At 51.3% G+C, this 24,491-nt stretch overlaps 1 protein-coding gene and 1 long non-coding RNA gene across 2 annotated transcripts; one reads left to right on the top strand and one right to left on the bottom strand.

Moving 5' to 3' along the window:
- Window positions 1-1,253: 1,253 nt before the first annotated feature.
- LOC122892940 lies at window positions 1,254-12,086 on the bottom strand. Its single transcript, XR_006381539.1, has 3 exons — window positions 11,860-12,086; window positions 10,318-10,728; window positions 1,254-2,420 (listed from the first exon to the last, which is right to left on the bottom strand). It is a non-coding gene; the product is annotated as an uncharacterized LOC122892940 (long non-coding RNA).
- A 421-nt stretch (window positions 12,087-12,507) lies between these two features.
- ZFP36L1 (ZFP36 ring finger protein like 1) lies at window positions 12,508-17,934 on the top strand. Its single transcript, XM_044229630.1, has 2 exons — window positions 12,508-12,716; window positions 15,171-17,934. Exons 1-2 carry the CDS (start codon window positions 12,660-12,662, stop codon window positions 16,128-16,130), a joined length of 1,017 nt encoding a protein of 338 aa, XP_044085565.1. The 5' UTR covers window positions 12,508-12,659; the 3' UTR covers window positions 16,131-17,934.
- Window positions 17,935-24,491: the final 6,557 nt, after the last annotated feature.

Consider the following 24,491-nt stretch of genomic DNA (forward strand, 5'->3'; position numbering starts at 1 on the left):
ACTGTCCTCTGCTCAGCGTTAGAAGTGTCTGACGTCATAAAATGCACGAATGAGCATTACCCAGTGCGGTTGGTTGAGGGTCGAAGCAGTTTTAAACTCATTGCTGCCTCTCTTTCCCTCCTGGGTCTCTATTTTATTTATTTATTTATTTATTTTTTCTGGTGTTGTTTGCTTTCCCATTCTTCTCTTTTCAGAATATTTATAACTGCCCTCCTCTTCTTTTTCCTTCTCAAGTTCCTTCCTCACCCGACTCTGCCTTCTTAGCATAATTTTTCTTTTTTCTTTTGGCCTCCTTGTTTTACATCTGGATTCCTGGATGGTTTATTTTGTCTGTTTCCTGAGTTCCCCTCCTCTCCTCTTTCTTGTCGCTCTTCCCCTCCTTTTCTTTCAGCATCCATGCGTTCCCCTCAAGCTTTCCTTTGGGCCACACAGGTTTAGGCTTTATTCTTGTTCATTTCTTTCAGCCGAGCTGGCAAGAAGGAGGCCACAGCCGGCAGGCAGAGCCACAGCGGCAGAAGATGACCTGAGCATCAGAAGATTCTCCCGCAGCCCTGGTGTCCCTGGGAGAGGAGCCCCCTTCTGGAGGGGGGCGGGGCTGGGGACAGGGTTCCTCTCCCCGCTGCGAGGGTTCACATGGGCTGCCAGGCTGGAGCTGAAGGTTGGGGCAGATGGTGTTTTCTCCATGGTGTGTGGGCCTGGGCCCCATTGCTCAGGGAGGCCGTGGAATCCGTCCCTCTTGGAGTGGACAGGTGGGGGATTCACCGGGATCCCCCTAAAGGTGGGCGCTCTGGGGAGGTACATGGGGAATGCATTTCTAGCAAAGCTCTGTGCTGTGGGTGGGAGGACTTGCAGTATGGGGGGCTGCCTCTTGGGGGAGTCTGGGTGTCCTTTGAGAGTTGCTCTCTGGCTGAAGACCCCCTTTCAACACCCCCAGCCCAGCCAGGGGGCGTTTTCAGGCCTCCAGGAGAATGGAAGTAGTGGCTGATCATCTCAAGGTGTCTTAAAGGTGGCTGGTCACTGAGAAGCAACACAGACCCCACCTGTGGGAGGCCCTGAGGCTCAGCCTCAAACTGATAGAAGCAGGTGGCACTTCTCGAAGGGTGCGGTGGCGGAGAAACTCTAGAAGTCGCAGCCGCGCCCCTCCCATGTGGAGTGACAGAGAGGCGCGTCCTTGCTCTGCTCCCCAGCTGTCTGAGGCAGAGCGACTGGAGTCCATCTGGCCGTCCCCCACCCTCCCCACCCCCTACCCATGCTTGCCTCCCACCCCGGGCTCTCGGTGCCACTGGGGCCTGGCTGAGAAGCGACTTTGTCGATGCATACCTGGGATGCTGGGGCCCCAGAGCCCCCACTGGATGTCCATCCGGCTGCACTGTCCTCTCCTGGGCCCCATGGGGATGGTGACCACGTGCTGCTCCGTGAGTGCCATCGAGGTCTCCCTTGCCTTCTCTACCCCTGGCTCGCCTGCCTGGTCGCCTCCGTGCCTCATCATCCTTATCAATGTCCAACGTTCTGCTACTTTAGACAAATATCATTGATTACATATAGAAGCTGGAGAAAGAGCTTTGCTTATTTTATAGTTTGCTTCTGTTTGCTAAGCCTTCAGCCCTAGAGTCCAACTCTTGGGGTCCAGCATCCTCTCAGACTCCTAGAACCAGAAGGTCCAGGAGCCCACAAGTCCTCACGCCTGGGCCCTGTGGCCCCACTTTGTCTCTGGTTGAAGGCAGAGCCTCCCTCACAGCAGAGAGGCTTATCCTAGTCCGGAGGGATGTTCAGGGGACTTAAGGGAAGGATGGGGAACTTGCTTCTAGGTTTTCCTCTCAACTCTGGCAGGAAGGCTGGGGGCAAAGACCGGACTCTTGGGATGTAGGAATTGGGGAGGGGGGCGCTGGGAGGAGAGCTAGGGGCCTAGCAGCCTCTTGCCCTTCCCACCTGAACCCGAAGAGCAGCCCCCACACCCTGCGGTCTCAGTGCCCCTCGTTCCTGCCACCTCCCTCTGCCTTCCCTCTTCCCACATACCACGTTGTATAAATATTTAAACCCCCAGGCTGGCAGGAATCTTTCTCTAGCCGCTTCCACGGTCTCTGGGAGAGCTTGTTCTCTCCCTGAACAGCTGCAGCAGATCCGGTTGCCTTTGGTCAGACGAGGGCAGGCCCTGGTTTGGGGGCCCGTGGCCCCCACAGGGTGGAGGGTTTAGTTGGCAGGAGAAATTCAGCTTGGAAGAAGTCACGGGGTTGTGGCAGAGATCCATCCTCTCTCCGGCTGCCTCTGTGCCGACCCTCCAAGAGTTGTCAGCTCCCTGCTCTGGCTGGGGGATGGGTCCTGCTTCTCGAGGAACAGCTCCCCAGGGTGGGGTTGGTCCCTTTCCGGGCTGGGCTTTGCAGGAGAGGCTGGAGGATAATTCCAAAGCAAAGGGGCTGGGGCTAGGACAAAAGAGAAACTTAGTTTACTTGTGAGCACTTCACAGCTTCTAAGCATGCCTGCTTCCTTTATTCTCCCTGAAGCAGCCACCCTAGTTGGGAGCAAGAATTCCCTGGAGAATCTTCTGTCAGGCCTCTCTGGGCCTCCTCCGACCAGTCCCCGTTCAGTCCTTCTATCCCGGGGGCTGAGGAGTGGAGAGGAGGATGCTCCTTTTCCCGTCTTCCCTGGTGACCCGAGAAGCAGGAGTTTGCCAAGGAACAAGACTGGCATTTGCTGGGTTCTCAGGGGCCGAGCACTGTTGTGAGGTACTTCGCCATATTCTCATGTAATTATTGGAGTCATAAGCCCAGCAGATTTTTTAGCTTCCTTATGTGTCTCCTCTTTCTGTCCTCAGAGAGCACGAAGTTCCCAGACACAGGGGCTCTGTCTTTCTCTGGTCCTTTCGGGTTTAGTGGGTACCTCTGACAGCCGGCCGGTGGACACAGAGCTCACACCCCCTTCCTGTGCCTCAGTTTCTTCCACAGAGAGGCAATTAACCTGTGTTCTATAAAGCATTCCAAATTCAGCACAAGAGCAGGTTTTTAGGAAGCCACATGGTGGTTTCCTTTGAACCCTTTTCCTACGTATGGGGGTGTGTGTGACACGAGAGACGGTTCCGGTCTTAGGCACAGAGAAGTGTGTGTTCAGTGCTCGGGGGAGGCTGAGGAGAAGGAAGATAGGATTAAAAAGGCTTAGATTTCATATCCAAAAAACCCCCAAATTCAAGCAGTCGAGCCACTGATGATAGGGGTATGGGATGCTCATGGGGCAAGGGACAAAGGCACCCACACTTTGTGCTAGTAGGCAAGCAGCCAGGTTCAATCTCTCACTCTCTCGGGGGGCTCAGACCCCTTCCAGTAGTGGGACAAGAGCAGAGGTCAAAGGTGCCTGGATGAGACTGCTTGGTGTTCAGTGGGTAGAGAGGCCCCCTAAGGGGGCTGGGTTTGGCCTGCTGGGGAAGACACCAGGAGGAAGGTAGGAGCACACAGCTCAGAAGTCATGCAGCTGCAAGATATTCCTGCTTGCTGCCTGCTTCCCCACCCCCCAAAGGTGAAACAAAACCCAAATAAAAGCCTGACCCGGCAGATATTAATACTCCAGAGCCAGGGCTGGTGTGCAAGCAGCCACCACCCCCCACCCCGGCACCCGCCATCCCCCTTGTGTTTCTATAAGCGGCTGAAATAAATTTAGCGAAACAACCCCACCCGTCTGAGGGCCCAAGATTTCAGAGCAGTATGACTCTTTACCCTGAAAGCCCGTTTTTTAGAGCTGAGAGCTTTTTGCTTAAATTCCCTTTGGGAATGGAATGCTCTCAATCTGGAATAATCATGGTCCTGCAATCACCTAGTTCTCATCGATGACCAGGACTTCCCCATACTAGGGCTTGCTAAAATGCCGATCTGCACATGGGCTGCAGCTTCAAGTGGTCAAGGCGATGGGGCTGAGACCTCGTTGGATCCACTGGGGCATTTATTATAAGATTATTCTTCATGATGTCTGAATGTTCAGCCAGGTCCCTCTGCTGTCTGTCGTAAGGGCAGCGGTTATGGCTGGCTAAGTCATTAAGTAGAGAATCACTTCCGGAGAGCCTACTGTGTGCTTGGTCCTGTTCTAGACACTGCGGGGTGAGTTGAGAACAGAGAGACTGCTCTCTCAAGGAGCATAATCCTCGTGGGAAGGGAGATGTCCAAAAGGTAAGTGACTATTAAAAAAATAAAAACACTTGCAACTAAGGTTGCACTTAATAGTCAAAGACTGAATGCTTTCCCATAAGATTGGGATCAGGTGAGGTTATCCACTCCCATTATGCCCATCCAATATTATACCATAAGTTCTGGATGGGGCAATAAGGCAAGAAAAAGAAATGTAATGGATGTGATTGGAGAGGAAGAAATTAAGCTGTTCCTACTTGTGGATAACATAATTGTCTATATTTATTTATTTATTTATTTATTTTTAAAGATTTTATTTATTTATTTGACAGAGAGAAATCACAAGTAGACGGAGAGGCAGGCAGAGAGAGAGAGAGAGGGAAGCAGGCTCCCCGCTGAGCAGAGAGCCCGATGCGGGACTCGATCCCAGGACCCTGAGATCATGACCTGAGCCAAAGGCAGCGGCTTAACCCACTGAGCCACCCAGGTGCCCGTATTGTCTATATTTAAAAAAAAGAAACAAACACATAGGGGCACCTGGATGGTTCAGTCGGTTGGGTGTCCGATTCTTGATTTCTGCTCTGATCATGACCTTAAAGCTCTGTGCGGGGTGTGGAGACTGCTTAAGATTCTCTCTATCCCTCGCCCTCTGCCCCAGCCCCTGCTCACGTGCATGCTCTTGCTCTCTCTCTCTCTCAAAACAAACACACACATAAAAAGCAAAACTCAAGGTATCTATAAAAAAAACCACAAAACAACTTTACAACTGAAGTGACTTTTCTAAGATCAAAGGATACAGGCCAACACACACAAACTGTCTTCCTGTAACCTAGTAATGAAGAATTAGAAACTGAAATTAAGAGAAATATTATAATAGTTTCTCCAAAGGGGGAAATACTAGGTATAAATCTAACAAAACATGTATAGGACTTATATGATAAAAACTACAGAACACCAATTAAAGAAATCAAAGAGTGCAATAAATAGACATACCATGTATGAGGATTAGAAGACTCTACACAGAAAAGACATCATTTTTTCTTGAATTGATCTATAGATTTAACGCAATTCTGGTAAAATTCCCAGCATGAGTTTTTTTTGTAGATATAGACAAGCTAATTCTGAAACTTATATGAAAAGGCATGCAACTAGAATAGGTAAGACAATTTTGAAAAATGCAAAACAACTGGGAGGAATTACATCACCTGATTTTAGGATTTACCATAAAGCTACAATAACCAAGACAGTGTAACACTGGCAAAAGAATGAACACACAGATCAATGGAGCAGGATCAAGAGACCCATATAACCATGGCAAATTGATTTTTGGACAGGCACAAACAATTCAATGGAGAAATGATAGTCTCTTTCATAAATGGTGTTGGGATTGGACATGCAAAGGCAAAAAAAAAAAAAAAAAGAATCTCAACCTAAATTTCCCATTGTTTATAAAAATTAACTCCAAATAGATAATAGATCTAAAATCTAAGTGTGAAACATAAAACTATTAAACTTCAGAAGAAGACAGATTCTTAATGATACAGGATCAGGCAATGAGTCTTGGACAGGCCACTAAAAGCATCATCCACAAAAGATAAAACTGAAAAACTAAACTTCATTGAAATGAAAAACTTCTGTTCCCTGAAAGATATTTTTCTCAGAGAATGAAAAAATAAGGTGTAGAATGAAGAACATATTTGCAAATTACCTATCCCACAAAGCAACTGGTGTCAGAATATATAAAGAACTCTCAAAACTCAACAATAAGAAAACAAATGACCCAGTTAGAAAATGGACAAATGGATTTGAACAGATACTTTACCAAAGAGGATATACAGATGGCAAATTAACACAGGAAAAGATATTTAACATGCTTAGTCAGGAATGAAATGCAAATTAATACCACTACGCACCTATTAAAATGACTGACACTTAGAAGTGTTGGTGAGGTTGCAAAGCAATTGCAAACTGTCATGTATTGCTGTTGGAGATGCTGTTGGAGTTGGCAATTGTTTATAAACTTCCACATACACTTACCATTTGGCCCAGCAGTCCCACTCCTACTTATTTACCCTAGAGAAATAGGCACTGTGTTCACACAAAACTCTAGAGCCTGCAGCTCTATTCATGATGGCCCCAAACTGGAAATAATCCAGTGTTCTTCGACAGGTGAATGGATAAACAATGGTGTACCCACACAGTGAAACAGTATTCTTCAATAAAATGGAATGAACTCTTGATACATGTGACAACATGGATAAATTTGGAAGGCATCATGTTGGGTGAAATCGAACATACTATGCGATTGTACTTACATGGCATTCTGGAAGAGATTAAATGACAGTATAGGGAACAGATCAATAGTTGGGGACTAAAGGATGGGGAAGGGCATGACTACAAGGGGATAGCATGAGAGAGGTTTTTGGGGGTGATAGAGCTGTTCTATTTCCTATCACGGTGGTGTTTCCATGACTCTATTGATGCTATAAGTCTGTACACCAAATATAGGTCAATTTTTCTGAATATTAAATTAAAAAGTAAAAAAAATATGTTATAGGAGTGATTATATACTTATAAACTGATACAACTACTCTGAAGGAAATGAACATGGCAATGAGGACATAGAGAGAAGATGCCTTGCCGTGTTGGGGGGAGGCAGATGCCAAGAATGGTTGAGGAAGTGATGATTGAGCTGGATTCTAAAGGAGGATTTAGAACTTACTTGGGCCTAAGGAAGGTCAATTCAGATAGAAGAAATAGCAAGTGTCAAGGCCCTGGGGCAGAAGGAAGTATCTTTCATTTTCATCTGAAACTGACCAGAACATGGGAAGTGCCCTGAGGGGTGGGAGAGGCAGTGATGGGGAGGGAGTGGTATGAAAGCCCAGGCTGGAACCACAAGGTCGTCAGATTCTGCTAGACTGAGGGTATAGTTTTATTTTAAAAGGATGGGCAGCCAAGGGTTTTAGGAAAGTGTAACACAAGATCAGATCTAGGTTTTGAAAAAGATCACCAGGGTGCCATAAGGAGGGGGGGGGCGGTGGGTTGTAGGGAGAGCAGGAATAGAGCCTAACTAAGTACACAGGAATCTTGGCGTTGAAAAGAACCTCTAAAACTAGCCTTCCCAGTTTGAGTACTATTCACATTTTGGACCAGATACATTTTGTTGGGGGGGCTACCGTGTGGATGTTTAGCAGGATATCTGAACTTTACCTTCTAGATGCCTTCCTTCCCCCAACAGTGACAACCAAAAATGTTTCCAGACACTGCCAAATGTTTACTGGGGTGGGCGAAATCATTCCTGGTTAGGAACTACTGCTCTAAAATAAACAAATCCAGTGTTTCTGGCTTCATAATAGAATCATCGGGGGAGCTTCGAAGATACAGACGCTGGGCCTCACCCCACAACAACTTAGTGGAATCTTTGGAGCTGGGGGGGATGGGGTGGGACAAGGCTTCTGCATAGTTTTAAAAGCTCCCCAGGTAATTCTGCTCAGAGTGATGTTTGAACACCACTTGTACAGTCCAACGCCCTGCATCTACAGAGAGTAGGGAAGCCCAGAGTAGAGAATAACCTACTGAATGAAGAAAAGGAGCTCCAGAATCTGAGAGTCCTGACTCCTAGACCAGTACTCATTCCATTAGACTCTGTTACCTCTAAACAGCTGCACAGAACGTTCCCTGGATGAGCTGCAGAAGCCCAGCCTCCCTGAATGACCAACTCTGGCCATCGGAGCCTCCCAGTGCTAAGGCTGCCATGGTCCGCTTGCGGCGGAGCCCAAGTCCTCCCTTTCTGCCACTGCTGGAGCCTCTGCGATCCTTCTTCTACTCCCACTGCCAAATGTCAATAGCAAGGTTCAGTAACGACTGAAAAATGTGTTGTGTACCTACTTAAGATCTACTCCTGAGGCCCAGGTAATAGAGCTGCCCTCATCCTCAAGGAGTTTCTAGTCCAGTGGGAGTAAATAGATTAATTCCCATAAAATGCAGCTGAAGTCTGAAGTGGCACCACTGGGAGAGAGAGTCACTTTGCCTGCTCAAGGAGCTGCCTGAAGTCCCAGCAGAAGGAACCTCTTGAGCAAAACCCCAGGGAGGGCTATGCAGCAACCACCAGCAACTGCCCCAGTTGGGAGGACTCGAGGGCAAGGGGCTGTCTGAGCTAAGCCCTGGCTGGGAGGGTGTAGCCTTCCCCACCATCCCAGAGGCTAAGGGACCTGCTCTTGGTTGTGCAACTGGTGACTGGCCAGCATAGTTGGGCTTCCCATCAAAGTTTAGGTGGCTCAGAACTCATGGGCTTGCTTGTGTCCCCAGGCAGGCCCAGGCAAGAGAGCAGGAGGTGAAGCAGTGGTCAAAGGTGTTAGCTGACCATTTCATGGATGTTTATACGGAAGAATCCTTTTGCAAAGGAAATACTCCCCCAAATGGGTTTTGTGGTGTAGTGAGGCCCCAAGAATGGTTTAGTTTACATATAATGGCAAGGCATACAAAAAGGGTTTTGGTAGGCCTGAAACGAAGCACTTTATCTGCCAATTTTAGGCAGTATTATTATTCGTATTCTAGAGATGAGAAAACAGAGGATTTGGTCACGGTCTTGAAAAGTCACACAGCTAGAAAATGGCAGAGCCAAGATTTGGATCCAGATGGCCCAACCTCAAAGTCTCGGACCACTGATTCTCAAACCTTAACGTCTGAGTCACTAGCAGGAAATCACTAAAAATGCAGATTCCTGACCCCACCCCAGAGCATCTGATTCACTGGGCCCCGGGGCCAAGCCAAGGAATATGCATTCCACAGGTACTACAGGTGAACTCTAAACCAGGTAACTCTCAGGCCACACTTGGCCATACTCCCTCTCTCTCTAATCCAGAGACCTTGCAACTGTCCTAGGGTCTCAGGCAGAAGAAGCTGGGGGGGGGGGGGGGCGTGGAGGGCATCCAATCGGATGAATCTGGGGCTTTGTACAAATGACCTGAAGCCGAAGGGCTCTAGGATGGTAGGTTCTGTGTTGCAACCAGAGCCAGGAGGGGATCCCAGGGAGCAGTGCTTTGAAGGGCAGTGGTGACAGTGACCAAGGCCTGGCCCGCTAGGAGCCCGGTACCCCACTCTCTCACCTGCTGTGGGGAGTGCCCACGGTCCAGACTGGCCCATGAATACGTCCGTCGCGCTTCCCTCATTCCGAGGACTTTCACTTTTCTCCTTGAACGCAACCTAACACCTCCAAGCCAAAAGTACCTGGCTAGGCCTTCCTCGCGAGGATATCGGCTGCAAGGGAGCCAGGAGGGCCCGGAAGTCGGGCCTGAAACGGAGGACCCGGGCGACCGCCTCCCGGTCGGAAGCGGCAGTGCAGGTGAAGGGGCGGCCTCTCCAGACCCGGCGCGAGTTAGGAACCCGAGCGCCTACTGCCTCGCAAAGGAGGCGGGGAGGGCGGCGCACGGCTCTCGCAGGGCTTCCTGCCGCGGTCGGGGCTGGCGGCCATCCTCGCCGCCTTCGGGCACCTGCAGAGCACGTCCGGCCGGGGCGGGCCGACTCCGGTCCCCAGACTCCCAGCCCACCTCGTCCCGGCTGGACGCGGCTCCCCGGCCCGCCGGGTCAGCGAAGGGTTAAGGAGGCTCGCTCACTCCCCGCGGCTCCCTCACCCTTGGAAAGTCCCCGAAATGACGTTTCAACCCGACAATTAAAAAAGAGTTTAATTATAGAGACAGGCTCTGGGAGCTGGAACAAACTCGGCGGGTCGGCGGGGCCGGTAAACAACTCCGGAGCGAGCGGGCCAGGCCGCCGCCCCGCCGAGCCCGCGCCCCGGGAGCGGGGGAGGGGAGCGGCGGCCGGGAGTTGGAAAAGCGGAGGAAATTCGAGGAATCGGCGATCTCTTTGGGGTGGGGTAGGGGTGGGGGTGGGGGGAGAAAAGTAAAAAAAAAGAAAGAAAAACGAATAAAGACTTTTTCGCTAGCTTGCGGCGCCGGGCAACGTGACGATACTTCTGGCTGGCCCTGCAGCCGCGGGGGGACAGCGGGTGCGGGCCGGGCCAGGGGCCGGGAAGGCGGCCCCACCCGCTCCGGGGCCCCCTTCTCCCTCGCTTCTCCACCCCTCCTCTGTTCCCCCCAGCAGAGCTTCGCGAACCCTCCAGAGTTAAAGACCAATGGGCCTTTTTTGGAGGTGGGAGGGGGAAGGAGATAAAAAGACGAAATAGCTTCACATCAGGACGCAGACTAACCTTGTGGTTTTAACGCGCAGCCTGCTCTGTCCTGAAATCTGGAACTCATTACCTCATCACCAAGAAACTGCTCGACGCCCCCTCTCCCCGACTTGGAGGGGGAGCATGGGGAAAGGAGCGAGCAAACACTCCTTTAAGAAAGAAACTTACACTTGAATGATTTAAATTAAGGTGGATGGAAGTTATTTCCCTTTCTGGCGCTTGCCAGATTTCAAGAAAAGCTGAAAAATGGGAACGGGGCGTGTTGGGGGGGGGAGCAACAGGAGGCTGGGCAGCAACAGAAGGAAAGGCGAGGGGCAGCATCCAGGTTAAAAATGGGGGCCGTCATCAGTTTAAGTCAGAGGGGACCATATAACAGCAGACCGGGCTGGGATCGCGTAGATTCGTGGCTGCAGCAGTTGTTGTGAGTTTCTGAAAGATGAAAAACAACCGGTTCCTTTCGTTGTGATTTGGAAGGTTTCCCTGGGTCCGCTCGGAGGTTGACGAATACATCAGAAATGTAATAAAAATGCGTGTGTGGGTGGGTGGGTGGGTGGGTGGTGGTGGTGAGAGCCCGACTCGAGCGCTCTGCTCCGCCCGCCCTGTCCTTTCCAAAGAAACGTGCTCATAATGGGGTGACCTAATTACATCGCAATGGAACCCGCTCTTAGCCACTCAGCGCTCGGGGTTTCATAACAGACCCGGCGGCCTCGAGTGCTGGGAAGAAACGTGCGAGGGCTGAGGAGGCGGCCGGCACGCGGGGAAATAGGAAAGAAACATAGCCCCGCGATTTCCGCCTGGGTCTTCGCTCCAGCACCGGGGCGGGGGCCGTGGGCGACACGTTAACAACTTTGTATTTGGGTGGATGGAGAGGCATGCGAACCTAACAGTAAATATATAACAGTCTTAAAAGGAGTAATCTATTGGGGAGGGGGCTTTCGGTTTCGAGGATCTGCTACTACCGTCCTCCCCCCACCCCGCCAAAACAGCGCAGCGTGACAAGCCATATGTTCCGTTCCCGTGGGGGCGGGGGAGAAGCAACAAGAAGTTAAAAGTGTCGCCTCCCCCATTTCTTTACTTTCATTCTTGCCAAAGCAACTTTTTTTCATTGTTCAAGTGTCTAGGGGTGTGAGTGTGTATGTGTGTGCCCCCTAGTTCAGAGCGCGCGTGGAAATTGGTGCGTTAATGATTTTTTTTTTTTTAATTGGGCGGGAGGAGGGCGGACTGGAAAGGGCATTCATGAGGGCTCGGGTTTTCTTTATGAAAAAGTTTTAAGGTTGGGTGCGTGAAATAAATCCCACTCCCAGGCCTGTTAAACAAACAACCAATCCTCCCGGGGGGTGGGCTTTTCCGCGGCTCCCCATCCCGCGGTCCTGCTGCAAAGCGCAGGAGAGTGTAGACGCGTGCGGCGCGCGAAATCTTGCTGCGCTCGCCCCGCGGGGCCGGATCCTCCCCGGGGAAAAAGTCTCCCTAGTTTCCCCCACCCCTCTACCTCCGCCCCGTCCAGCTGAGGACCAAAAAACCAACACCAACACCAACACCAACACCCCGAAACCCCTAGACCTGAATGCTTTCTGCGTCCCAAATTCCCGATCTCCTGGCCCTGCCGGGTTGGGGAAGACAGCCGAATGAAGACAAGAACTCGGGAAACAAGTAAGCTATGGGGGGCACTTGGAGAAGTTTCGGGGGAGATCTGCTCAAGATGGAAACCGCAGCCCGGGCTCTAAGGACGGCCTTCTGCTCCCGCTTGCAAAAAGAGAAAGTCGAGCCCGCCTTCCTGCCCGACAAAAAAAAACAACACAACAACAAGAACCCCGAAGAGGGTGGAATGAGTGATGTCACAGAGCCGCGCTCGCAGCCTGACAAAGGGGGGGCGCGCCCCTCCCCCTCGCGGAGCGCGGCCCCAGAGAGGGGCGCCCCAAGCGCCGCGTAGCCGAGCGAGCGGACTCGAAACTTTTCCTCTTTAAGAAAAAAAAGTTGTGTGCGACTCCCAGTCGGGTTTTTTTTTTTTTCTTCTTGGGCTTCTTTCCTCGTTTCCCCTCCCCCTTCTTCCTTTTGAAAGTTTTTTTTTTTTTTTTTCCCGAGTTTGACCGCATGGCTGATTCAACTTCAGTGTCAATCAACTTTTTTTTCCCTCCTCTTCCTCATTTAAATAAGTTTAAAGCTCCTCCTCCCCCGGCCCACCAAATCTGAACTTTATAAATTGGGCTTCGCGCGCCGCGGCGGGGAGAGTCAGAAAGGCGAGGGGCGCCGGGAGCAGGCGTGTGGGACTCCAGACCGGAGAGCCGGAGGCTGCGCCTTCCCCGCACCGAGACCTTCGCGACACACCAGATCCCGTCCCTGCCCCCGTGCGAGCGCCCAGGATGACCACCACCCTCGTGTCTGCCACCATCTTCGACTTGAGCGAAGTTTTATGCAAGGTAGAGTGGGGCGGAGGATTTGCTTCTCAAAGTTTTCTTTTTTCTTTTTTGCTTAAAGAAAGAACCCCTAAAAGTTCAGGTCTTGGTAGGCAGGGAAGAGAGGAGGGGAGGCGCGATGGGTCTTTTTTCTGCCCCCCCCCCCCCAGTTTAAAGGAATTTGGCTCTCCCCTTTCCACCCTGAGTTTCATCAGGTCTTCCCGGCGACTGCATAGGAATTTGGAGACCAGAGATTTGGGGGGCGAAGTTGGAGTGGCGGGGCTGCCCGGGGGGTGCGGGGCGTTGGCGGACTGGGGCAGTCTTGGGGTGGTTCTGTCGTTCCTAATGGGCTGCTTAAACCGGGTTTCGCTGATCTGCTCGGGTCGCGCTCCGGGTCTCGCCGCCGCCGGAAGGGGGTTCGAGTCTCTCCAGCCACACTGTCAAGCCTGTGGGGTCAGCAGGGGCGCCCTTTGGGGGAAGTTGAGTCTCGGGAGACGTTTTGCTGGGAGATTTCCCCCTCTGATGTGGAAGGGCTGGGAATGTGCGAGAAAAAGGCCAAGAGTTGTGATTCAAAAGGATGTTGCAAAACGGGTTTGCAGTGGGGCTTCAGTTTGCCCCAGCGCGGTCAGGCTTCTTTCTGTGATAGCCTTTGGGGTGCTGAAAACTTTGGGGTGAAAATGGGACTGGGGTTGACCCGCTTACCTGTTTTCCGAGGGAGTGGGGGAACTCGACAACAAAATGCCGGCCTGATGAGCTCAAGGGGCTCTTTGAGGAAGGATTTAATGGGGCCTCCTTAAGTGGTATAGCTTGCCAGCCAGTGTGGGGGAAAAAAAATAGCTGGTTTTAAACACTAAATGTTCCAGGAGTGCGGTTTAAGTGTATATAGCAAAAGCCTATGGATGTTAAATTAATTTTGCCCCCTCTCCCCAATTTGAAAGCAGGGAGCTGCTAGGCTACTTTTAATTGCTAAAGTGTTTTGCCTTCTTTTAAACACGTCAGGTCATGTCGCTCTCTTTTCTCAGCTTGCTTCTCCAGTCGGCCCAGCTGCCAGGGCCCCAGGGCTGCAGGGCTGGGGTGCAGGGACGCCGAGGAGCTGAAGAGCAACATCAAAAAAGTTTGAATTTCAGCTTCCTTCCCTCCTTGCGCTTTCCCAGACTCCAGTTGCCCTGGCAGCTCCCTGAGCTTTCCAGCACTTCCTTCTTTTCCCGGCTTTCTCGCTCTTTGATCTATTTCTTTTTTTTCTCGCCCTCTGCAACACCCCCCCCCCCAGGACTTTTTAAATGAACCTTATTGTTGGGAACCGGCTCTCAACTTGGTTCCTGTAATCCGCTCCGTGGGGTGGTTGCTGTTACAGATTCCCGATCCCCTGCAGCTGATCCTAAGGGACCAACTTTAGAATTTGTACAATGACACCCACATGGGCTGGGAGCCAACTCCCAGATCCCCGGCTTGCACCCTTTCCAAATCTTGGGTACAGATTGGGCAGGTGACCAGGGGCCCATTGGAACAGAAACCTGTTTGTGGTGGCACTGCTTCCCTCCCCCCAAATCCACTATTGACTAGGAGGCGGGTGGGGGATGTGGTGCCTGCCTTTTCCTTCCCACCTGCAGCTTTGCGTTAAAGATTAAACACTGGCACTCTTATCCACGCCTGCCTTTGCATCCAGAAGACTAACTGCAAAGGCATCTTCCCAGTGGAGGGGGTGGGGTGGGGTGGGCTGAGAATGGTGGGGAGATCATTGTAGAAGACACCCCTTCCCAAGCATGGGGCAGTGAATTTTGTTTTAGGAAACCCATCGTTCTCCTGGCCGGGACCCCCTACCCCGACCTAGGATTTTTCCTGCTCGCTTCCACTCCCCCTCCTCTCAGCAAGATAAAGCAAAGGCAGTCTGGAAACCTGTTGCCAAAGGAAGGGAACCCTTCTGAAGAAGGAAGTTGAGAGTCTTAGGCCAGGTCGTGTGTGCGCGCGTGTGTGTGTGTGTGTGTGTGTGTGTGTGGTGTATAGTGTCTAGTGTCAGTGAAGGAGGGATTGATTAAAAGGGAGGTACTCCTAGTGTTCTGAGGTTTACCTGTTAGGGGGAGGGGAGTCTAGAGAAGTCTGAGTTGTGTGAGATATTTTGAGCTGAGGAATCTATTGGGGAGGTAAAGAAGTTAGATTTTGTGGATCAGCGTGGTACCTCTGGGGACAGGATACGGAGGCACGTTCCAGGGGTGTGCAGGGAGTAGGGTGCGTGTGTAACAATTTCATAGTGGTCGCGATTTTGTGGTTTCTAATGTATGGGGCCAAAGTAAAGGTAGGTGGCTGGTCTGTGGGAGGAAGAGTGGGAGGGGCTTGCTAGGACAGAGTTAGCGATGGTTCCTTAGAGACACTAGGGGCATTTCTGCTGGTGGAGGGGGATGCCCTTAGTGATCCCTTTCTCAGCCCTGGTGGATGGCCTTTGTCACTGACCACACTCTCTCTCCCCTCTCTTCCCTCCAGGGTAACAAGATGCTCAACTACAGTACTCCCAGTGCAGGGGGCTGCCTGCTGGACAGGAAGGCGGTGGGCACCCCTGCCGGCGGGGGCTTCCCCCGGAGGCACTCGGTCACTCTGCCCAGCTCCAAGTTCCACCAGAACCAGCTCCTCAGCAGTCTCAAGGGCGAGCCAGCCCCAGCTCTGAGCTCTCGGGACAGCCGTTTCCGAGACCGCTCTTTCTCAGAAGGGGGCGAGCGGCTGCTGCCCACCCAGAAGCAGCCGGGGAGCGGCCAGGTCAACTCCAGCCGCTACAAGACGGAGCTGTGCCGTCCCTTCGAGGAGAATGGCGCCTGTAAGTACGGGGACAAGTGCCAGTTCGCTCATGGCATCCACGAGCTCCGAAGTCTGACCCGTCACCCCAAGTACAAGACGGAGCTGTGCCGCACCTTCCACACCATCGGCTTTTGCCCATATGGGCCCCGCTGCCACTTCATCCACAACGCCGAGGAGCGCCGCGCCCTGGCCGGGGCCCGGGACCTCTCCGCTGACCGTCCCCGCCTCCAGCATAGCTTTAGCTTTGCTGGGTTTCCTAGTGCCGCTGCCACCGCCGCTGCCACGGGGCTGCTGGACAGCCCCACGTCCATCACCCCACCCCCCATCCTGAGCGCCGATGACCTCCTGGGCTCACCCACCCTGCCAGATGGCACCAATAACCCCTTTGCTTTCTCCAGCCAGGAGCTGGCGAGCCTCTTTGCCCCTAGCATGGGGCTGCCTGGGGGTGGCTCCCCAACCACCTTCCTCTTCCGGCCCATGTCCGAGTCCCCTCACATGTTTGACTCTCCCCCCAGCCCTCAGGATTCTCTCTCGGACCAGGAGGGCTATCAGAGCAGCTCCAGCAGCAGCCACAGTGGCTCTGATTCCCCCACCTTGGACAACTCAAGACGCCTGCCCATTTTCAGCAGACTTTCCATCTCAGATGACTAAACCAGGGTAGGGAGGGACCCCCTGCCTACTCCACCCCGCCCATCCTTCCCCTCACCTCCCTACCCATCTGATTCCCTATAACCCCTGCATTAACAAGGTTAAGCTCAACCCCTTCCCCCAGAACCTTGGAATGCCCCCTCCCCCACTCCTAACCCTCCCCCCTAACATAAGGACAAGTCAATTTGTCAGTAGCTTCCTCTGGCTTGAAACCCCCCTCTCCTCGATTTTATAGCCCACTTACCACGCATAACAGACAAGTCCCATATTTGTCAGTAGATGCCTTTTCCCCCCTTGGCTTAAGCCTTAAGTGCCAAATCACAAAAGAAAAAGCAGTAACCGTTTACAGAAGCAATTTAGTGCCTTGTAATCTAACTTTGTCACTGTGACTACATTACCTCTTCAGCGCCAGAGGGCACCCGTGGGCCTCCCGGAGCCTCTGCCCATGGGGAGGGGGAGGGGACCCAGAACCAGCAGCTCCCTCCACTGGCGGCCCAACTGCACCTTCCCTTACTTCAGCCTCCCACACACTTCCTCCTCCCTCTCCCCATGACCCCCACACCCCTTTCGGGAGAGTTGTTGCCAGACTCGGGTTTTTGGGGAAACCTATCTTGACATTCAAAACCTTTTTCTTCCCGACCTGAACCTCTGTTGACTAATCTTGCCTGGGTTCGTGTAGGTCTACAGGAAGGAAGACTGAAAAAGTGGATGAAGATTGTGACATAAGTGGGACTTTGTGATTTAATTTTTTTCTTTCTTTTTTTTTTTTTTAAGTGGGGAGGATGGGGAAGCTAGATGGACTATGAGAGACTTGATTTTGGTGCTAAAGTTCCCCAGTTCATATGTGACATCTTTAAACAAAAAAAATAACAAAAAAAATGAGAGAAAAGCTAAAAAAACATGTAAGGGGTGAGCAGTTAATGGTATTCATTCCACATACAATATCTGTGTAAAACGATTTCCTGTAGAAGTAGCTTTAATGGTTTTTGCTCTAGAATACCGTAGGTCTATCCTTAGAGCACTCACGCCATGCTTTTTTCCCTGGGTTTTAAACTTCATATAACTTTCAGAAATTGGAGAGCAAAAATTTTGCTTGTCACTGCACATCAATATAAAAAAGCTTATTTAACTTATCAAAACGTATTTATTGCCAAAACTATGCTTTTTTTTTGTTAATTTTGTTCATATTTATCGGGATGACAAATCCATAGAATATATTCTTTTATGTTAAATTATGATCTTCATATTAATCTTAAAATTTTGTGACGTGTCTTTTTCCTTTTTTTTCCACAGTTTTAATATATTATTCTTCAACGACATTTTTTTGTAACTTTACACTTTTTTTGGTTATTTTATTTTAAAAAAATGAAAAATTAATTTAAAAAAATGCAAAAAACTGTTGGATTATTTATTTTAGAAATTTCCCCCCTTTGTGTTGGACTGCAAATTGAGTTTCTTCTTCTTTAGGCCTTTTCACAGCTAGGACTGAGAATGTATGTCAAAGTTCTGTGACAGTACAGAAGGAAAACAACTTTTAGGTATGGCTTCTAAAAGGGAAAATAAAAAAAAAAAAGAAACCCTTTGACTTCCACGTGCCCATCTCAAGACATTCCGACTGCAGATTTGAGGTTCTGGATTCCAGGTTTGGAGTTTCCAAGGTTAATACAAACAGAACTGGCACACACATTAAGATGAATGTAATTATTATTCCTCTTGCTGGTCACTACCGTCGCTTTCTATTTCTTTCTTTGTGTGAATTTATTTAAAAGAAAAAAAAACTTTTTGTAACGACTATTTGCAGTTTAAAAATCAATAAACCCCGTTTTTTTTCAAGAAACACGAATGGTGAAGCTGGTTTTACTCTGTAGGTTTGTCCTATGTATGGGATGCAGGTGCTCCGGAGGAGGAGGGCCCCTGGTTGCTTTTTTTCTTCCTCCTCAGAACTCAACCTATGCCTGTTGATGCGGGGAGTTTGAGCAGAGAGGGGATGGGATGGAAATTTTTTGCAAAGGAGCCCAGATTTCTCTGTTAGCCTCCTGGTGTATTGGTTCTTGACAGGGACCAGCCTTGGTGGGTTGCTTTGGAGGGCCTCAGAAAAGCTTGAGGCCCATGCTGTGGTCTTCATTCCTTGGGTGGTGCCTGGAGTGCCAAAATGGTGCAGGGGGAACCTAGCACATGGGACCCCGGCCAGTTTGTGTTTGAGTGAGTTCTTCTGAGTGTTCTAGGCTCATTTCCGCCACATGAAATTGACCTGAAACTCAAGGCTCTCAACACCTATGGTGGGGGCGGGGAGGGCATGAGGAAGTACTGTGGGCTTGGAGAGGAGCATCTGGGATGGTGGGGGACCCAAAGCAGAGGCCTGGGGATGGGGGTGGTTCTCCCAGGAGCTGACCTGCAATTCTGTAATTGGGGGGGGGAAGTGGCTGTTAAACCCATCAATCATAACAGGAAGTCTTCAGGAGTTCCCACCACCTGAGTCTTGTTATACCCCTGATGCTGTACAGATTAGGTGGCTTGTCATCTTGGGGAGAGCAGGGTCCCCTTGGCTAGAAGCACTGCAGCCAAGGCCAGAGGACCACTTTGAAGGGGATGTTTTGCCTGCCAGCTGGGCTGGATCCTAACAAAGACCCTGAGTCCGGTTCTTAAGAGCAGTTCTTTTTGGAGAGGCAGGGATGGATTTTGCTTTTGGAGGCAGCCTTTGGTTCCTTGCACTCAGTAAGTGGTGGGGTTGGGGCAAAGTAAGTTGAATTTCCACTTTGACCCCACCAGGCCTCTCCCATAGGCAGTTAGGTCTGCTGCAGACATGGCTGGGCTGTCCTTAAGGCTTGGGATGACCTACCTTACCTACCCAGTCAACTTTTGCTTTCCTGGCGAGCAGGCTCCTGCTGGGGAGCAGATGCATGAGGGAGAAAAAAGGTCAGTTACCTTTCCTAGGGCCCGGGATGCTGGTGGAGGTAGGGGGAAAGCAGCCCTCTTTGGGACTAGAGTGAATCTAGGCTGCTTGTCCCTGAAAGAGGGAATATGGGTGTGTGTGTGTGTGTGTGTGTGTGTGTGTGTGTGTGTGTGTGTGTGTGTTGGGTGGTGATTGTTTACCTTGAACTCATTCCCGGGAAGCATAGATGAGCCTATGGCAGACATATTTCTAATTCTTCAGCTCATGGTGACACTGGTTGGGGTTCCGGGAGCAAAGAATACCCACCAACCTCCCCAGAATGGCTTCTGTTGGAGTCGGTCCCTTGGGTGATACCAGTGGTAGAAGCATTGACTCCTGGAGAGTAAGAATTGCCTGTACAGGACAGGGGAGGCTCCCAGGGCCTTGGGAAGCTCCCCATTCCCAAGCCTTGACCCTTTACCCCACCTAAGCGTCTCTGTGGGAAACACACAGTCTGGGATTGCAGCTGCTCAGGCCTATACATAGTTATCACCACAATGTTGGATATTTTTTTGCCATCTAGGTCTTTAAGGTAGAGGAGGAGATAGGCTCAAATCTATGTGGGAAAGGAACTATCACGAACACTTTGGGCCCTTTCTTCCAGGCTGTTAGAAGATGGAGGGGTCTTGGCAACAAGTCTGTGCTGTAGGCTGGTGGGGGTCCAGGAAGGTGTGAGCCCAAAGCTGGCATGAGACCTTCATCCCTGAGCTCCTCCACAGCGGGGAGGACAGGAGCCAGGTAGGGGTGGCTGGAGGTAAGGCCTTTGCCAAGGGAAGTGGAGTAGGAAAGGCCAGTCTGCATTTGTCAGCAAAGTTCTTTGAGCACAAGGACTACCTCCCCACCTGCTATCCCCAACTTTGGGGCATTTCTTGTTTGGGGGCCCACATCAGGGCAGGGCCTCCATGGCTGTTGACCTGGCAACCCATGGTCTGATGCTTGGGTACAGGTCTTTCCTTGAAGCAGCAAAAGGTTGCTGAGCAATGACTTACTTCTCTGGGCCAGGAAGCCTCATTTTCAGGGGGAAGGTTGGAGGGTACACGCAGCTCATCAGCATTCTGGTGAGAGGAGGGCCTTTGAGAGAGCAGGGAGCAGACATGAGAGAGGTTTTACAGCTCATTGGATCATGAAGCCCTGGTTGCCAAGGGGGCAGAGAGTTTCATGGCAGGAGGAAGTTTCCATGGCACAGAGGACCAGAGGAGATGGAAACCTTTAACCTGGGTTCGAATCCAACCTCCGTTGGTGTCAGCTGTGCCTTGGGCGGGTGACTCAACCTTGGATTTCTCATCTGTGCCTCAGAAGTGACTGATGATCAAGTGAACAGGGACAAGTTAGCAGGATCAAGTTAGCAGGGACAGCTCTTCATAAATGTCAGGTAGTCTGAGAATTTCATGTGTGTGAGCTCACTAGGTGCTCACAGGACCCCATGGAGGAGGCACGTCTCTCATTTTCCATATGGAGAAATTGGGGTGCAGAGAAGTTCACCAGTTGGTCACACAACTCGCAGCGTTGGGATCTGAACACAGGCAGGCCAGCTCCCTGCTTGCCTTTCACTATGTCACCGCCCACCGTTCCGAGTACGTTTGGCACAGTCCCTGGCACATAGTAACTGCAAATCGACCAGTGTCAATTCCCATCTCCCCGGGCCCCTGGAGACTCTGTAGGGGCACAAGAAGCATCCAGTCAGATTAGAGGACTCTGCGCACACCCCTTCGGTGTCATGATCTCATGTCGCACGCGGCCTGGGATTGGCATGTTTGGAGGACAATGCCTGGGAGGAGGGGCAGGCCACCCCCTTGGACTTTCCCCTTCTTTGCCTGCCATGGGGTGGCTTCTGTTAATGATCAACAGAGCAAAGGGTGCCCCAGGGCCACCTGGGGAGTTGGCCCTGTGCCCTTCTTCCCCTGGGATCTCACTCCCCTGCACGTAGCCGACCATTTAATCACGTCTGGCTGGACTGCCTGAAACAGCACCTGAGTTCAGAAGGGGAGGGGGCAGGGGAGAACGCCCAGGCTCCTCACCTTCCTGGCTGCCTTGCACATGGGCCTTCTCAGGCCGGTTTCTGGTCTGCTGGGCACAAGCAGGGACCCCGAGAGTTGGGAAACAGGACAAAACCTTAGCCTTTTCTTGAGGTCAAGGCCGCACTAGAAGTCCCTGCATTGACCCATGCTTTGGTGGGTAAAGCTTGAATTACAAAAAACCTTCTGGCCTAAGGGCCTACAATGCTTTTGGAGGAGTCACAAAGGGTGACATGTGAGTTACCGTCGTGGGAACCTAGTCTCTGAGCAGCCAGGGCAGGACTGTCCCCATGCCAGGCCAGGTTCCCGCCTCCTGCCCGTGACAGCCAGCTGCTGGTCAGGGGATGAGGATGCTCCCACCACATTTAGCCCGTTTGCAGTTATTCTGACATGTTGGTGAGGGCCAGGTCTCAAGGGACAGAGCTAGGAGTGAGAACCATACCTGCACCATCAGCTCGAGGCACAGTGAAAATAAATATTGGCAATGGCCAAATCTGAGGCAATTTTCTTACCACCTGGGGCCAGTCAGGTAGCTGCCCCCTGACTCCCACTTATACCTCAGGGAGAAGGAGCTCATGACCACATGGGACTGAGTTCAAGTCTACCCACCCCTGTGCTGTAGGGGGACAGGAGGCTCTGCTGCCCACCCCCTCTGTGAGGAGCTGGTTTTGGTGTCAGAGGGCCATGGGTTCAAATCCCTGCTCAGAGTCAACCTCACTCTGTGACCTCTGGCTAAAAACAGAGCAAGCAGCTTAGAGACCCAGCTTCCTCATTTGCAAGATGGGATGAGGACAATGAGATGATGGTAATAACATCCAGTTCAACAGGTGAGCTGCGGTGTAGTCACACAACAGCATACTTTATAGCCGCATAAAAAACAAACCACTCATAAACACAGCAACAAACATGAATGACAAAAACATAAAGTTAAGTTGGGGGGCACCTGGGTGGCTCAGTCAGTTAAGCATCCAACTCTGGATTTCGGCTCAGGTCACCATCTCAAGGTCTTGGGATCAAGCCCTGTGTCTTAATCTGCTTGTCCCCTTCCCTCTGCTTGTGCTCTCTCTCTCTTTCTCTCTCCCCCTCAAAAATAAATAAAGAAAATCTCTTATTTAAAAAAATGTAAAAATCCCATAAGGTTAAGAGAAAGAAGTTAGTCCAAAAGAGGGCATGTGGTGTAAGCCCATTTATATGAAGTCATAAGCAGGTGACAGTGACCGACAATGGCGGAGATTCCATTAGAAGGTAGACCGCATACACACCGGAGTTCAAGGAGGTGTGTGCTGAAGATCTACACACTTCACTGTGTATATGTCACACGTAAATGTAAATACCTATAGCATTGCTGTAAGTGTTCCTACAGATTCGGGAAAAGTGAAATTCACCAAAAAAATGAAAAAAAAAAAAAATGAAAAGAAATGAACACCTGGCCCATTACAGGCACTCAGTCTGTCACGGCTGGGTTTTGTAATAGCCACGACCTGAGGACATTAGTCTGTTCCCGTTTCCTTTTCATAGAAGGAAGGAATGGGTTTTGGAGCAGTTGAGCAACTTGCCTGCGTGAAGTGGGATTTGGACTCAGGCACATGGGCTGTTACGCCCACACACCTGCCTGCTACCCCGGATGCCCCTCAGGGCACAGGTATCCCTCCCTGAGAAAAGCTCGATACACAGTCATCCAGACGCAAGCACGTGAATGAGTAAATTTAAAAAGTTTAATTAGTAAATATAATCATCGGCATTTAAGAATGAGTTTCTCACACCGCATATTCAAAATTAATCTCCTGTGGCTAGCTGGTACCTCTCACACTTTGTGTGAGGAGGAGGGAGGCCAAGTTGGAGCCTGGCTGAGCTCTGTCAGAGGGGCTGGAGAGAGAAGAGCATGGCTGGGCAGGCCAGCATCCCTGTCCTGGGATTCACCCAGTGGCCTGCTTGTCTAGGCCCATCTCTCCCTAAGGCTGATGGGGGCTGTGAGGCCTCCGAGGGGCCTGCCTGGCCCAGCCGGTCTTCCCTGGCCCTCAGGCTCAAGGGTGCCTGGAAGCCTCACGTGGCCATCAGGGCACCACCTTTGACCTCAGTTCCATTCCACTCTTTTGGGACTTGGTTCCAGTATTAAGGCTTTGGGAGAATGTTCTTGGGTCCTGCTTGAGGGACCTACCCAGCTCGGCCAACAGATCTGTCCCCCCGAACCTCTGGCGGCAGGTTCTCCAAGGGCAGGTTCTCAGTGCTCTGGGAAGGGCCCAAGGCGTGGTGGGCTCAGGCAGCTGGACAGAATGTCAGAAGTTCACTCAGGGTGGTCCAGGTGAGCGCCTCCTGAAACCTGGCACTTCTGGTACCTCACTCGCCTTCCTCTCATCATAGCCCTGTCCGGCAAGGCCTGAATGTGGAGCCCTGCTCAGGCACATACAAATTGTGTGACCTTGGGCAAGTCACAACCTCTCTGGGACTCATTTTCCTCCTCTAAGCATGGGTCTGGAGACACCCTGCCCACTTTATAGGGCTGTGCTGAGGATCAGATGCGGTGGAGAGGAAGGAGTTTTAGGGATGCAAGCCCCTGCACAAAGGCGGCATTGAGAGTGTGGCAGTAGCTTGTGGCCCTCTGGAGGGACAAAGCCCCTCCTCCACGTGTGTTTTCATGTCATAACTGGGTGCACCTTACAGATGGGGCCCACTTTCCAGAGGTTCTGCCTTGAATTCATGTGCGGTGTATCTGTTGTAAGTGAGTCTTCAAAATGTACACAATAAACATAAGAACACTGCTCAGGATTGTGGACCCCAAGTGCTGGCTTCGGCCCTCCCTCACATGGTCTCACTTGACAGTATATATAAGCAAGCACCATTATTAGACCCATTTTCCAGATGGGGAAAGCCGGGCTCAGGAAGATGTCAGCATTCCGTACGTGACTGAGCTGCAACCGGCCTCTACCCTACCACACAAGCTCTCAGCCCCCACACTCCAGTGCAGAGATAGACATTAGATATTAGATCTGGGTTCTAATATTCACTCTCCCCTGGGGACCCACAGGCATGGAAGATAATGTCTCCCCTCAGTGTGTCCTTTCTTGAGATGTTGCCCATCCCATCTGGTTACTCTCTCCACAGCCCAGGGAGTCAGGGTGGGGAGCTGAGAGTGGGCTTATTTTCTGCGTCTTTTATAAATGGGGTAACTGAGGTACAATATAGAGGCAAGGAGTGCCCTGGGATCACCCTCAGGTGAAGCAGCTGTCTTGAAAACCAAGTGCCCATGTCGGCAGTGGTACAGCCTGATGGTGGGGGGGGTGGATATTTCACCGCTCAGAGAGGGGGATGTCGTCCTGCCTAATGAGTGATGGAGGAATCCTGGCTCCTCCTGGAGCCTCCTCAGGGCTAAGGTGATGACTCTAAGTGGCCTCACTGTCCACCTGAACGTGGGACCTG

This window comes from Neovison vison, chromosome 13 (assembly GCF_020171115.1).
Source record: "Neovison vison isolate M4711 chromosome 13, ASM_NN_V1, whole genome shotgun sequence".
Taxonomy (NCBI): Eukaryota; Metazoa; Chordata; class Mammalia; order Carnivora; family Mustelidae; genus Neogale; species Neogale vison.

Excerpts from the sequence above, each read along its gene's own strand:
- ZFP36L1 (XM_044229630.1), top strand. The coding sequence starts at position 12,660 with ATGACCACCACCCTCGTGTCTGCCACCATCTTCGACTTGAGCGAAGTT. Across the intron at positions 12,717-15,170 it reads TGAGCGAAGTTTTATGCAAG|GGTAACAAGATGCTCAACTA; the intron begins GTAGAGTGGGGC and ends TCTTCCCTCCAG.